This window comes from Sminthopsis crassicaudata, chromosome 6 (genome assembly GCF_048593235.1).
Source record: "Sminthopsis crassicaudata isolate SCR6 chromosome 6, ASM4859323v1, whole genome shotgun sequence".
Lineage (NCBI taxonomy): Eukaryota > Metazoa > Chordata > Mammalia > Dasyuromorphia > Dasyuridae > Sminthopsis > Sminthopsis crassicaudata.
In genome coordinates this window covers 140,072,639-140,089,504 of record NC_133622.1, presented here as the reverse complement: position 1 = coordinate 140,089,504, position 16,866 = coordinate 140,072,639, and the positions used below count along the sequence as shown (strand labels likewise).

At 33.6% G+C, this 16,866-nt stretch overlaps 1 protein-coding gene across 4 annotated transcripts in view; it reads right to left on the bottom strand.

Annotated features, from left to right (window-relative positions):
- The window catches only part of GRID2 (glutamate ionotropic receptor delta type subunit 2), a 1,921,766-nt gene that overhangs the window by 806,979 nt on the left and 1,097,921 nt on the right, over positions 1-16,866 (bottom strand). For 3 of the 4 annotated variants that reach the window (XM_074276291.1, XM_074276292.1, XM_074276294.1), the window contains exon 8: positions 15,345-15,464. The exons of the other annotated variant lie outside the window; for it this stretch is intronic. In XM_074276291.1, the coding sequence (XP_074132392.1) occupies positions 15,345-15,464 (120 nt within the window). The remainder of the gene's footprint in view (positions 1-15,344; positions 15,465-16,866) is intronic. 4 annotated transcript variants of the gene reach the window in all.

Genomic DNA, 16,866 nt, shown 5'->3' with positions numbered 1-16,866 from the left:
AATAAGGGTCACTCAAGATCTGGCTGCCTCCACATTAAAAGATAGAAAGGCCTGGAACCTGATATTCCGAAAGGCAAAAGATCAAGGACTGCAACCAAGAATGAACTACCCTGCTAAGTTTAGCATCTTTTTCCATGGAAGAAGATGGTCATTCAATGAAATAGAGGAATTCTATATGTTTCTAAGAAAAAAAACCAGACTTAAACAAAAAATTTGATCTACATCCACAAGACTGAAGAGAAACAGAAAAAGGTACACAGAACCCTTGAGAACTGTAACTCTGTTGTGGTATATAGAAAGTACGCATGGATAATTTGATTTTACTGATATTAAAGAAAAAAAAAGGAGGGGTGTAGTAAAGGGAAGGGGGTAGTATCAGAAAAAAATCACTACTGTTCAGAGAAATGCAAATTAAGACAACTCTGAGATACCACTACACACCTGTCAGATTGGCTAAGATGACAGGAACAAATAATGATGAATGTTGGAGGGGATATGGGAAAACTGGGACACTAATACATTGCTGGTGGAGTTGTGAAATAATCCAGCCATTCTGGAGAACAATTTGGAACTATGCCCAAAAAGTTATCAAACTGTGCATACCCTTTGACCCAGCAGTACTACTGCTGGGCTTATATCCCAAAGAAATACTAAAGACTGGAAAGAGACCTATATGTGCCAAAATATTTGTGGCAGCTCTTTTTGTTGTAGCTAGAAACTGGAAGATGAATGGATGTCCATCAGTTGGAGAATGGTTGGGTAAATTATGGTATATGAAGGTTATGGAATATTATTGCTCTGTAAGAAATGACCAGCAGGAAGAATACAGAGAGGCTTGGAGAGACTTACATCAACTGATGCTGAGTGAAATGAGCAGAATCAGAAGATCGCTGTACACTTCAACAACAACACTGTATGAGGTTATATTCTGATGGAAGTTTAAATCTTCAACATAAAGAAGAGCCAACTCACTTCCAGTTGATCAATGATGGACAGAGGTAGCTACACCCAGAGAAGAAACGCTGGGAAGTGAATGTAAATTGTTAGCACTAATATCTGTCTGCCCAGGTTACATGTACCTTCGGAATCTAATGCTTATTGTGCAACAAGAAAATGGTATTTACACACATGTATTGTATCTAGGTTATATTGTAACACATGTAAAATGTATGGGATTGCCTGTCATCGGGGGGAGGGAGTAGAGGGAGGGGGGGATAATTTGGAAAAATGAATACAAGGGATAATATTATAAAAAAATATATAATTAAAAAATGTGCTTTTTGTAAACAACATATTGTAGGGTTCTGACTTTTGATCCAGTCTGCTATCTGACTCCACTTAATAGGAGAGTTCATTATATTAACATTTACAGTTAAAATTACTAATTCTGTATTTTCTGCCATCATCCCCAGGTTATGCTTTTTTTTCCCTTGCCACCACTGAATCCCTTCCCCAATATTAAACTATGGCCCCACTTGTGTCATGCAGCCCTCCCTCTTTAATATCCTTCCCCCCTCCCTTTAAATACCTTTCTTTTTCTTGGAACCTTCACTTATGACTCTTTTCCTTTTCTATTTTTCTCTCCCCCTTTTTAATGAGGTGAGAGAGAATTCTCTGTAAAATAAATATGTCAATTATTTTCTCTTTGAGCTATTTCTGATAAGAGAAAGATTCACACAATGTTCCAACCCCTCTCTAACTTCTTTAAGATATGATAGGTTTTCTTTGCCTCTTCATGGGATCTAGTTTCCCTATTTTTATCTCCCCTTTCCCCTTTTTCTGACACCATTCCCTTTCCATTTCTACTTCCCTTTTTTATGTTATATCAGTAAAATCAAATTATACATATGGTCTTAATATATATCCACAACAGAAATACAGTTTTCTAGAGTTCCTTTTACCTTTTGCTGATTCTCTTGAGTCCTATGGTTTGAGATCAAATTTTTTGTTTAGATCTGGTTTTTTCCTTAGAAGCAAATGGAATTCATCTGTTTCATTAAATGTCCATCTTCTTCCATGGAAGAAAATGCTCAACTTAGCTGGGTAGTTTATTCTTGGCTGCATTCCAAGTTATTTTGCCTTTAACAATATCAGGTTCTAAGCCCTTCAATCCTTTATTTTAAAAGCAGCCAGATCTTGATTTATAATTATTGTAGCACCTTGGTATTTGAATTGTTTTTTTCCTGGCTGCTTGGAATATTTTTTCCCTTAATCTGATAATTCTGAAATTTTGCTACAATATTCCATGGATGTTTTTAGGGTCTTTTTCAGAAGGTGTTTGACGAATTCTTTCAATACCTATTTTACCTTCTGATGCTATTGCCTCTGGGCAGTTCTCTTTGATGATTTCCTGTAAAATAGTATCTAGGCTCTTTTTTTCATCATAATTTTCAAGAAGTCCAATAATCTTCAGATTATCTCTCCTAGACCTATTTTCCAGTTCTGTCATTTTTCCAAGTAGATATTTAACATTTTTCTCCAGTTATTCATTTTTTTTTTTTTTGGTTTTGCTTGACTGATTCTTGGTGTCTCAATTCATTTCTATTTGTTCAGTTCTGATTTTTAATGAGTTATTTTCTTAATTAGCTTTTTTTTTTACTTCTATTTGTATATGTCCAATTGATTTTTTAAATGAGCTGTTTTGCTCTATGGATTTTTTTTCTATTTCACTAAATTTGGTTTTTAGTGAGTTTTTTCTTTTTCCAATTCACAAATCTTACTTTCCTGTGATTTCTTTACCTTTACCAATTCATTAATTTTGTTTCCCTGCACTTCCTGTGAATTATTTACCTTTTCCAATTCACATTTCAGGAAGTTGTTACTCTCTTGCATAGCTTCTCTTTCCTTTCCTCATTTTTCTTCTAACTCTCCTTTGAGATTTTTAAAAGTATCTTCAAGGAGAGCATTATTTGGGATATTGTCAGGAGGCTGTTTGCTATTAATCTCTTCAGTTTGGAAACCCACTCTCTTTCTGTATAGAAGCTATCAGTCATTCTCTTGATTTTTTTACTCATTTTTTTTTAAAGCCTTTGGGATCTGCCTTCATGGCAAGGAGATTACCAGCTTCCTCTGCAGAGCAAGGATGGGTATATGGACAGTAGCTATCCTCTCAACAAGCTGCAATGAGCGCCTGAGCAGTGGGAGTGCTCTGGGAAGATCTCCACATGGAAGTGACTAGGCCTGGGTATCAAGGAACAGGCTGTGTAAGTGCCCTGCAAGGAGCCCTGCTGTGAGGATTAGTGACTGCCTTGGGGCTAGAAGTTAAGCAGCAAAAGTATCATTGCCCCCCCACAAATGCCTGCATTGAGTATTAGCAGTTGCCCTATCCTTCATGGCACTGGAATTGTCTCCGCCTGGGGAGCACAGTTGAGGTGGGGAAATTCCACTACCCCATTATTCCCTAGCCGAGCCCCTCACTGTGCAGATGAGAGGCTGCCCTGGGTTGTGCCCCTGCTGTGCATGTATGTGACTTCCCCCAAACAAGAATCCCTAGCTGCAGAATGTTGCTGAAGATCTGTATTATGGTTTGTTCTGAGTAACTTCTGGTCCTGGGTGGACACAGCCAGATCCTGTTAGGCTCTGGCATCCCTCAGAGTACCCTCTACCCTAGGCTCCAATTTTTCTGCTGGTCCATTACTCTGCAATCAAAACAAAGCAGTCATGCTATGGCAGAGAGCTCTATGTAAAGCTTCCAACAGCAGAGGCTGCCTCCTCTCCCTGTTCCATCCCTGCCTGCGCTGGTCTATTCCCACCACTCAGGACAAACCTTTTCTTGTGATATTTCTGATTATCTTCAGCTGGTGATTTGTTGTACTTACAATCTTCATGAACCTTACCTGTCTAGCGTTATTTTTGAGGCTGATTTTAAAAATTGGTAATAAGGGTATGAGAGGAGCTCAAAATGTTGCATGTGTTTTCTCCTCCATCTGGGCTCTGCCCCCTGTTGGATGATTTTTGATGTGAACAAACAAAAGGAAGCAAGACCAATGAATTGAACATGCAATTTAAAAAATAGGAAATCAATCAATTGGTAATAATCTTTAACATTACAGAGTAGAAATTCTGAAAATCAAAGAGGAAATAAACAAAACTGAAAAGAAAATCACCACTGAAATAAGGACAAGGGGGGAGGAGCCAAGATGGCAAAGAGGACACGCTTCTTTCTGAGTTCTCCTGCTAACCTCACACAAATTAAAAATTTCAGCCTCTGAATTCATGGTAGACTGACAGAATTCACAAATATTGTGAGTGCAGAAGATAATTCGGAAGATTGCCAGAAAAGGTATGTTTTAGTTGAATGTGAGCATGGGAGGAAGTGGCTAGGCACAGGTTGAGAGGCTGAAGACCAGTGAATGCTGAGTAGCCTGGGGGCAGGGGGCAGACTCTGCAAGGCAGAGAATCTAGGAGGATGATTTTCTCATAGTGTTGGTCACTCTGCCCTGTCTGAAAGCCAGTAGATCAGCAGAGAAAGTTAAAAAATACACAATACAAATGCACAGGGAAAGAGCATACCCCAAAATGAAAAAGTCTCAAGGAACTTGGCCACACCCACCCTGCATCCGAGAGTAACTCAGTGTTATACCAGTGCAACCATTGCCACTTCCAGGATCTGTGGAGGAAGCTTCATACATCCTTGCCCAAAAATCAGAACCCAAGTTTAAAAAAAAATGAGTAAAAAGAAAAAAAAAAATGAGCTATAACTATTGACAGCTTCTATAATGAAAGAGAACAGACTTCACACCTTGAGGAGACTTAAAAGCAGATTGTCTCCAGATGAAGCCTCAAAGGGGCTATAATGTGGTCCCCACCAAACAAGGGTTTCATTGAAGAAATTTTAAAAATATTTTAAAAGAGAGCTTGTTATAAGAAGAATAAGGAAAGAAAAGGAAAAATCTGCAAGAGAGTTTGATAAAGGCATAAAACTCATTAAAATAAAGATTTGATAAAGTGAAAAAAGAAAATAACTCCCTGAAATGTCAAATGGAAAAGGTAAAGAACATCCAAGAAAACAGAATTTGTGAATTGGAAAAAGAAAGTAACTCTTTAAAAATTGTGAAATGAAAAAAAAATATTCCATAAAACAAAACAACTCATTTAAAAACTCAATTGGACAAACACAAAAAAAGAAAGTAAAAAAAGTAAATGAAGAAAATAATACATTGAAAATCAGAACTGACAAATGGAAATGAATGATTCAATGAGACATCAAGAATTAGTCAAGTAAAACCAAAAAGAAAAAGATAGAAAAAAATGTTAAATACCTACTTGGGAAAACAACAGACCTGGAAAATATATCTAGGAGATATAATCTATGTATTATTGGACTCCCTGAAAATCATGATTAAAAAAAAAAAGAGTCTAGACACTATTTTTCAGGTGATCATCAAAAAGAACTGCCCAATAGTCATAGAATGAGAAGGTAAAATAGACATTGAAAGAATTCATCAAATTCTGAAAGAGTCCCCAAAACTAAAACTTCAAGGTATATTGTGGCTAAATTTCACAACTACTGAACCAAGGGAAAAATTTAGCAAGCAGCCAGAAAAAAACAAAAACAATTCAAATCCAGAGATGCCACAATAAGAATTACTAAGGATCTAATAGCTTCCACATTAAAGGATCAAAGGCCCTTGAATCTGATAATTTGAAAGGTAAAGGAACTTGGAATGTAGTCAAGAATAAACTATCCATATAAACTGGGCATTTTCTTCCAGGGAAGAAGAGTGGCATTCAATAAATCTGGTAAATCCGTCTATTTCTCATGAAAAATCGAGAGCTAAACAAAAAAAAAATTGATCTTCAAATACAGGACTCAAGAAAAACATAAAAAGGTAAAAAGGACTCTTGAGAACTGTATTTTTGTTATGAGCATGCATAGAGATTGCATGTACAGTTTGATTTTACTGTTATAAAAAAATTGAGGTAGAAAGGGAATTGTACTAGAAAAAGGGAAAAGTGGAAGTAAAAAGAGGAAAATTACATCTCATGAAGAGGCAAGGAAACCTATTACATTTGATGGAAAGAAAGGAGGGTGTCAATCTTACTCTCATCAGATTTGATAAAAAAAGAAAATATCAGACATATTTACTTTACAGAGAAACTTTTCTCACCTCATTGAAAATTGGGAGGGGTAAAGGGAAAAGGGAAGGGGTAGTCTTATTAGAAGGAAATTCAAAAATAGTAGGGGAAAGATATAAGAAAGGGGGAGGGACCCTAAAGGGGAGGGACTACAAAGGGGGAGGGCTGATGGAGGCAAGAAGTGCCCATAAATTAAATACTGGGGAGAGGGGTAAGGGAGAAAAATAAGAGAAAAGTATAATCTGGGGATAAAAATGGCAGGAAATACAGAATCAGCAGTTTTAACCAAAAATGTGAATGGGGTGAACTCTCCCATAAAGTGGAGATAGATAGCAGACTGGATTAAAAACCAGAATCTTACAATATGTTGTTTATAAGAAACACATTTAAAGCAGGGTGATACATACAGAGATAAGGTAAAGGGCTGGAGCAGAATGTATTATGCTTTAGGTTAAGTTAAAAAAAAGAAAGAAAGAAAACAAGAAAGAAAGAAAGAAAGAAAGAAAGAAAGAAAGAAAGAAAGAAAGAAAGAAAGAAAGAAAGAAAGAAAGAAAGAAAGAAAGAAAGAAAGAAAGAAAGAAAGAAAGAAAGAAAAGCAGGGGTAGCCATCCTGATTTCCAATCAAGCAAAAGCAAAAATTGATCTAATTAAAAGAGATAAGAAAGGAAATTTTATCTTGCTAAAGGGTAGCATAGATAATGAAGCAATATCAATACTAAACATATATGCACCAAGTAGAATAGCATCTAAATTCCTAAAGGAAAAGTTAAGAGAGCTGCAAGAAGAAATAGACAGCAAAACTATAATAGTGGGAAATCTCAACCTTGCACTCTCAGAACTAGATAAATCACAAAATAAATAAGAAAGAAGCTAACGATGTAAATAGAACAATAGAAAAGTTAGGTATGATACATCTTTGCAGAAAACTAGAGACATAAAGGAGTACACTTTCTTTTCAGAAGTTCATGGAACATATACAAAAATTGACCATATATTAAGATATAAAGACCTCAAATTCAGATGCAGAAAGGCAGAAATAACAAATGCATCCTTTTCATATCACGATGTAATAAAAATTATGGGAAAATAAGCAAAAAAGTAATTGGGGAACTAAAAATTCCCATTTTAAAGAATGAATGGGTAAAACAGGAAATCATAGACACAATTCACAATTTCACCCTAGACAATGACAATAATGAGACAACATACCAATATTTGTGGGATATGATGGGAAAATGGTGGTAATGATGGAAAATCTTCTATCTGTAGAGGCTCAGTTGCATAAAATTGAGAAAGAGAAGATCAATGAATTGGGCTTGCAACTAAAAAAATTAGAAAAAGATCAAATTTAAAACCTCATTCAAATACTATACTTGAAATTCTGAAAATAAAAAGAAAAAATAATAAAAGTAAAAGTAAAAAAAAAAAAAACTATTGAATCAATAAATAAACTAAAAGTTGGTTTTATGAAAAACCAATAAAATAGATAACTCTTTGGTTGTTTAGAAAAAGGAAAGAGGAAAATTAAATTGTTAGTCTTAAAAATGAAAAGGGCAAACTTTCCACTAATGAAGAAGAAATTAGAGCAATAATTAGGAGTGATTTTGCCCAACTTTATTCCAACAAATTTGATAACGTAAGTGAAATGGATGAATATTTACAAAATGTAGTTTTCTCCAGATTAGCAGAGGAGGAAGTCAATTGCTTAAATATTCTCATTTTTGAAAAAGAGAGAGAGAGAGAGAGAGTGAGAGAGTGAGAGAGAGAGAGAGAGAGAGAGAGAGAGAGAGAGAGAGAGAGTGAGTGCTAGAACAAGCTGTAGAGAGCCAAGTGTACTTAAAACAAGTAATCTTACAACAAGGTGTAAACTCAATGGAATTGAGATAATGGTTCTCTAGTTTACCTGTACTTAGTACTTAGTATAATTCTGCAAGTTGCCACCTATTCTACAAGACTGAAGCCTATGATGATGTACTTATAAGAGTACATAAAAGCTAAGAAATCTGGAAGGGAAGACAGACTCGGGAGATAAAGAAAACAGAGGACTGGTGGCTGGGAGACAGACTACAAGATAAAAAAACCTCATAGTGGCTGTCCTGTCTCCTTCACTTCTTTTCTAAGACCAAGGCCATCTGAAGATCCCCCAGAAAGCTAACAAACTAGTCTTTGACAAACAAACCAAAAGACCTATTTTGGATTAAGAATTCACTATTTTACAAAAACTTCTGGGAAATTGGAAATTAATATGGCAGAAACTAGGCATTGACTCACAATTAACAACATATACCAAGATAATATTAAAATAGGTTCATGATCTAGATATAAAGAATTAGATAATAAATAAATTAGAAGAACACAGGATAGTTTGCTTCTTGGACCTGTCAAGAAGGAAGGAATTTGAAACCAAAGAAGAACTAGAGATCATTATTAATCACAAAATAAAAAAAAAAATTGATTATATTAAGTTAAAAAAAGTTTTATACAAACAAAACTAATGCAGACAATATTAGAAGGGAAGCAATAAACTGGGAAAACATTTTTATAGGCAAAGGTTCTGATAAAGGCCTCATATCCAAAATATGCAGATAATTGACTCTAATTTATAAGAAATCTAGCCATTCTCCAAATAATAAATGGTCAAAGGATATGAACATACAATTTTCAGATGAAGAAATTAAAACTCACTCTTTGCAGATGATATGATGGTATACTTAAAGAACCCCAAATACTCTGCTAAAAAGCTATTAGAAATAATTCAGAACTTTAGCAAAGTTTCAGGATACAAAATAAATCCTCATAAATCCTCAGAATTTTTATACATCACCAACAAAATCCAACAGCAAGAGATACAAAGAGAAATTCCATTCAAAATAACGGTCGAAAGTATAAAATATTTGGGAATATATCTACCAAAGGAAAATCAGGAATTATATGAGCAAAATTACAAAACACTTGCCACAAAAATAAAATCAGATTTAAATAATTGGAAAGACATTCAGTGCTTGTGGATAGGCCAAGCGAATATAATCAAGATGACAATATTCCCTAAACTAACCTATTTATTTAGTGCTATATCAATCAGACTCCCAAGAAACTATTTTATTGACCTAGAAAAAATAACAACAAAATTCATATGGAAGAACAAAAGGTCGAGAATTTCAAGGGAAGTAATGAAAAAAAAATCAAATGAGGGTGGCCTAGCTGTACTTGATCTAGAACTATATTATAAAGCAGCAGTCACCAAAACCATTTGGTATTGACTAAGAAATAGACTAGTTGATCAGTGGAATACGTTAGGTTCACAGGGCAAGATAGTGAATAAAAATAGCAATCTAGTGATTGACAAACCCAAAGATCCCAACTTTTGGGAGAAGAATTCATTATTTGACAAAAACTGCTGGGAAAACTGGAAATTAGTATGGCAGACACTAGGCATGGACCCACACTTAACACCATATACTCACATAAGATCAAAATGGGTCCATGATTATCAATAAATTAAAGGAACATAGGATAGTTTACCTCTCAGACTTGTGGAGGAAGAAGGAATTTGTTACAAAAGGAGAACTAGAGATCATTATGGAATACAAAATAGAAAATTTTGATTATATCAAATTAAAAAGCTTTTGTACAAACAAAAGTAATGCAAACTAGATTAGAAGAGAAGTAACAAATTGGGAAAACATTTTTACAGTTAAAGGTTCTGATAAAGGCTTCATCTCCAAAATATACAGACAATTGACTCTAATTTATAAGAAATCAAGCTATTCTCCAATTGATAAATGGTCAAAGGATATGAACAGACAATTTTCACATGATGAAATTAAAACTATTTCCACTCATATGAAAGAATGTTCCAAATCACTACTGATCAGAGAAATGCAAATTAAGGCACCTCTGAGATACCACTACACACCTGTCAGATTGGCTAAGATGAGAGGAACAAATAATGATGAATGTTGGAGAGGTTGTGGAAAAACTGGGACACTGATGCATTGTTGGTGGAGTTGTGAAAGAATCCAACCATTCTGGAAAGCAATCTGGAATTATGTCCAAAAAGTTATCAAACTGTGTATACCCTTTGATCCAGCAGTGCTACTACTGGGCTTATATCCCAAGGAAATACTAAAGAAGGGAAAGGGACCTGTATGTGCCAAAATGTTTGTGGTAGCCCTTTTTGTAGTGGCTAGAAACTGGAAGATGAATGGATGTCCATCAGTTGGAGAATGGTTGGGTAAATTATGGTATATGAATGTTATGGAATATTATTGTTCTGTAAGAAATGAGCAGAACTAGGAGATCATTATACACTTCTACAATGATACTGTATGAGGATGTATTCTGATGGAAGTGGATATCTTCAACATAGAGAAGAGTTAATTCAATTCCAATTGATCAATGATGGGACAGAATCAGCTACACTCAGAAAAGGAACACTGGGAAATGAGTGTAAACTGTTTGCATTTTTTGTTTTTCTCCCCAGACTTTTTTACCTTCCGAATCCAATTCTTCCTTTGCAACAACAACAACAACAAAATTTGGTTCTGCACATATATATTGTACCTAGGATATACTACAACATATTTAATATGTATGGGAATGCCTGCCATCTAGGAGAGGGGGTGGGGGGAAGAGGGGAAAAATTCAGAACAATAGGGAGTACAAGGGATAATGTTATAAAAAATTACCTATGCATATGTACTGTCAAAAATGTTATAGTTATAAAATTAATAAAAAAGAAAGAAATTAAAACTGTTTTCAGTTATAATATATAAAGGATCTACAAATCATTATTGGTCAGAGAAATGCAAATTAAAACAACTTTCAGATTCCACTACACACCTGTCAGATTGGCTAAGATGACAGAAAAAGATAATGACATATGTTGGAGGGTATGTGGGAAAACTGGTACACTGATATATTGTTGGTGGAACTATGAATGAATCTAACAGTTCTGGAGAGCAATTTGCAACTATGCTCAAAAAGATATCAATCTGTACATACCCTTTGATCCAGAAGTGTTTCTACTGGGATTATATACCAAAGAGATCTTAAAAGAGCAAAAGTGACCCACATGTGCAAAAATGTTTATGGCAGCCATTTATATAGTGGCTGGAAACTAGAAATTGAATGGATGTCCATTAATTGGAGAATGGTTGAAGAGATTATGGTATATGAATGCTATGGAATATTATTTTGTAAGAAGTGACCAGCAGGATGATTTCAGAAAGGCTTGAAGAGACTTACATGAATTGATGCTAAGTGAAATAAGCAGAACCAAGAGATCATTATACATGGTAACACAACATTATATGATGATCAACTGTCATAGATGTGTCTCTCTTTAACAATGAGATGATTCAAACCAGTTCCAGTTGTTCAGTAATGATGAGAATCAGGTACACCCAGAGAGAGAACTAAGGAAAATGGGTGTGAACCAAAATATAACATTTTCACTTTTTCTGTTATTGTTTGCTTATATTCTTGTTTTACTTCTCAGATTTTTTTTCTTTCTAAGCCCATTTTTTGAGTAGCAAGATAATTCTATAAATATGTATACATATATTGAATTTAACATATACTTTAACATATTTAACAAGTTTAACCTGCCTTCTAAGGAAGGGGTTGGGGGTAAGGAGGGAAAAAGTTGGAACAGAAGGTTTTGCAAGGGTTAATGTTATAAAATTACCCATGCATATGTTTTGTTAATAAAAAGCTATAATAAAAAATAATAAACTGACAAGGGGGGAGAGAGTAAATGAAGATAAGTTATCAGAAACTATTACAACTAGTTTCATGGCAACAAAATTTAAATCCTGCATGATATTTACCAAAATATTTTCATAAACAAGTTAATAGAATAGAAAAGAGAGAATATAAACATCCTCAGGGAGAGAAATTGAACACATTTAAATGAAATTACAAAATGTGAAATAAAAGTGTTCTTGTCCAGATGGATATGTACACATGTATATTCACATTTATTCAAATTTATCTATGTATGTAACTTCTCTTATGTCTTTAAAAACAATGATAGCTATATCTTATAAATTGTTGCAAAAATGGAAAGAGAAGATATCTAAATAAACTCTCTGAGTATTAGAAAATGTCCAAACAAATGAAAGATTTACCAAAGAAAACTTTAGACCAATATTAATAAAAATATTAAATGTCTTTAGTTGTGAAATAAAAAAAAAACATTAAAATGTATCATTATCGGGTTATGTTTAGAACTAAGATCTATAGATTGACATAAAAAGGAAATCACATGTCTAAGGATTATGAATTTACTCATAAATTACAGTATATCATAATTATGAAGAAACAATTACTTAAGGAAAAATAAAATTCTTTTACAGATGAGTAATGAAATATATCTATTGTGAGACCCTCAATAAATCATGTAGTTTGTTTTCAGTATTCCAAGCCATTCTTTAAGACTATATATGTTAGCTGAAATGTTATTATTTCCTGGTGGAACCAGTTTTCTCATTGTAAGTTTCATATACTAGTGAAATCACAGATCTTCCCTATTAGGATTCTTTACTAGGTGCTAAGTCACTGGAATTGATAGAGACAATAATTATCTAATTTAGCATGGTTCAGTATGATTGATTTGATCCTACAAGATGTTATGGGCCAGAACTTGAAACAAGGTGCCGAGTGGAATTGAGGAGACAATGGTTAAATCTAATTTAGCATTGATTTAATCCTACAATAAATAATGGTATCCTAATGATGAAATGATTGGTGTGGAGCATATAAGCAAGACAGTCTCAGGGCCAGAGAGGACTTTGGGAGGACTTCGAGAGGATTTCGGGAGATTCAGAGTCAAGATGCATTCCAACTTCCACCTTTGTGCGGGCTGGATACATTGGGGAACTTCGGGAGATTCAGTCAGGATTCAGTAAAGGAGATTCAGAATTCAGGCAGAACAAAGGAAGGCAGAGAAGTGGTGGCAGGCTGTTCTGTGAAGAACACTGAAACCAATATTTGGAAGGCCTCCAGAAAACTAGCTGAGCTCCAAGGAAAGGAGATAAAATTGGGAAAAAGACAGTAATGGACTTTAATTCCTGGCTACATTTGGGATTATTGAACTGAACTGAAACTAAGGCTGCCTCCAGAAGCTCCCCAAGAAATCTGCTCCCTGAGAATGATTACAATTTAGAGAAAAGAAAAAAATCAACTAGGTCCAAAGGAAGAAATTGACTATTAACCAATAAATAAAATTAAGTTTTCCCCCTCCCCACATACTCTCAAAAATAAACTACAGAGAATAAGAGCTCTACTTAATTATTGGTAAAAGAGTTGAATTCAGTTCAACAGTTGGTATCCTGAAGAGTTTCTCAGTCTGACAGTCAGATCATGACCAGACATGATCCTACTTGGTTGATGAAAAGTTGCCAATGTCCCTGCTCAAGGTGATAAACATTCAGGCATTGTGTATATTTAGTTACTGGCATAGAGATAAATAAGTACTGGCAACTTGACAGTCCATTGGTGAAAAGATAACTTTTCTTGAGAGCACAAAGAAACAAGAACTAAGTCATACTCTAGTTTGTCTACTTTTTTCCAAAAGAGGATCATTGATTAATAACCATATATTAGGAAATGTCCAATTTTATCTTTCTGGATGTCTCAAAATATGTGAACATATATTAATATATTTCTTGGAGGAAATTACATTCTTTTCAAATGGACTTCTCCATCTCTATATAAAGCTCTTAAAAATGGAGAAAAACTTTGAATACAGACTTTAAAGACAACTAAACTTTAAAAAAATAAATATCATAAATTAAAATTAATTTAAGGGAATATTTAAAATGATTTTTAAAATTTTGTTCTTTTGAGATAGAGTGATTTTATTAAAATAAAAAGCATTACTATCATTGCTTAGGCAAACCCAGTGTAATAAGGCTATCTATGTCACGAAGTGACTTAAAAGACATTTTTCTTTTATGAGAAAACAATACATTCCTAATACAATATTAAATTATTTTTTCATTACTTCAGTCTGAAAATTATCCCAACACTTGAATCATTAGATCAGTATTATTTTGACAGCATTTAGAAGATAAGAATTCATTTTTAAAGTACTATTATATACTTATTACAAGTTGTTTTCCACATTTTGAATGATAACAATGTATTGTTCATAAAGTTTGATTTTCTGGCATAATACTGAAATCAATTTCTTTGATAGAAGTAACAACCTAACAATTTTTTTCTTTTTCTGCCATTTATCACCATTAAGTATTCAGCTTTAGCATACAATCAAAGTTAGGTAGTGACAAACTCATCATCTATTACAAGAGAACAGTGTTAATCCTTTTATCCAGTTGCCATTGCTTAAAATTTGCATACAACCCAAATAATTTTGATTTAAGATTAGATAGTTTTGTTCAATTGATTATGCTGTCAAAATATTTCTTTTGGTTTCTCAACTCCACGAAACAAAACTGTTCAATACAATGAGAACAAAAATGCAGTAGTAAATCAAAAAATTTAGGTGGCAGTTACTCTGAAAGTACTATGGATCTTATTTGTGTTAATTTCCTTAATTTTGTCTAAGTGCATTTATATTTTATCTTTTGACATTTTGAAGAAATATTTGCTTAACGATATTGATGGAAGTCTCATTTGTACAATTAGAGATTGTTATGACCTCTCTATGCATTTTAAATTGCAATCGTCAAAAGAAAACATATGCAAAGTCTTTTGCAAAATTTAAAATCTTTCATGTTTCAATTATTTCATCTGACTACATTTTAATTGTGTGCTTTCCATTTCACACACATACACACACACACATACACACACACACATATATATAATATGTATGTATGTATGTATCAATGTTACAGAAAAAAATGATTTTTCTTAGGGAGTAACATATCTCCTTGATAAAATTATTTAAAGAAATATATTTATTAAAAATCATCTTTCATCTTTTCCCATGAGATCTTTAGAACAATATGTAAGAATAATTCAATTCTTTCAGACTATTTTTTATATATTAAATGATAAATAAAGAAGCTAAAAACTGTAATACCATATTTTGGAATGAATTTTCGCTACTACTATATGACATTTATTTGGGAAAGCATTCAGTCTTACACATTATATAAAATATTGACCAGAAACAATGTATCATAACAGAAATGTACCATTTTAAAAAAGAACACACTATGAAATGAAAGATATTTTTTCACTGAGAACTGTAGTTAACATTAGGCACAATCATACTTCTCAGTGTTTAGTCTTACCTTACGGACACCTCTGCCAAGATCTTCTCCATAGTTGGTTCCAAGAATTTCAAAATGTACGTTGGGATTCACCCCATTTTCTCCAAATTCTAAATCACCTGTCAATCCACTTATTCCTCCCTGAGGGAAAAAATGTATGTGAAATTTCATAAATTGTTAAAACAAATAATATTAAAAGAGATTTCTAAGCTGCCATGTGTGAAACAGCAAGGAAGGTGAAAGAACTAAATTTGGAGATTTTTAGTTTGGAAGAAAATAAAATATATATATATATATATACATATGTATGTATATATACATATATACATATAAATTTTGGAGGAATTTCTATTTTGCTTATTCTAACCATATTTAATTACATTTGAAAATTGATATTACTTATATGTGTAGGACATTTCCTTGAGCTATGGAAACTTTATAAATTATACTAAGCTATGGAAATTTTATTACAGGAATGAAATTATCACACACATGTTCAATGATTCCCCACATTCTCCCCATTCTTGGCCCAGTGATTAATAATAATTATTAGTATTTGTGTACTGCTTCAAGGTTTCAGAGAACTTACAAACATTATTTTATCCTCACCAAAACCATAGAAGGTAAGTGCTATTGTTATTCTTGTCTGAAGTGACTTTTCTAGGATCACACAATTTATAAATGTTTAGGATTCATATTTGAACTCAGATCTTACTGACTTTAAGTTCAATGGTCCATCCAATCTATCATCTATAATTCTATCTCATAATAAAATACAGTTAAGCAAAACCACATATGCCATTATTTGCTCTCTTTTGAATCTAGAATTCATCAATTCTCAGCAAAGAGAATGAAGATAAGGTTATACAAATATTGTTCAAAGTTCTGATAGCTTCCAATGATGTTTACTGTATTGCAGTTATTGCATAAATTTTTTGCTGATTCTGTGAATTTCACTCTGCATTAATTCAGATGTCTACCTAACTTTCCCTCAGTTTTTCATATTTATTATTTCTTTTGGAGCAATAATACTCTGTAACAATCATAAACTGTAATTTATTTCATTATTCTACTTTATTCTAGTTTTTTGCTACCATAAAAAGAGATAGCATAAATACTTGCATGGAATCTTTCCTTCAGTTTTTCATTTCCATATATATATATATATGGAAATCTTTAGTTCAAAACTTTAAAGGAGTTTACAACTTTAAAGAAGCTAGGTCATTGGTTGTAAGTAGTTCCCATAAGCCCCTGGAATACCCACAAGCCCATTCTCTGGGAGGATAAAAGGACACAATATTGAGTGGGCAGGGTCAGTCTGGAAGAAGGCAGTCTGGAAGAAGGCAGTCTGGAAGAGGTTGCAGTCTGGAAGGAGGCAGCCTTGGCTTTAGTTCCAGTTCCAGTAATCCCCAAAATGCAGCCAGGAATTAAAGTATCCTCTATTGTGTCCTTCAAAGTCTTGGGTCTTTTCTTTTCAGAATCTCTCCAGCCAGCTTCAGTCTCTAGATCCCTCTGAATCCAAAGCCTCCAGTCAGCACGAAGG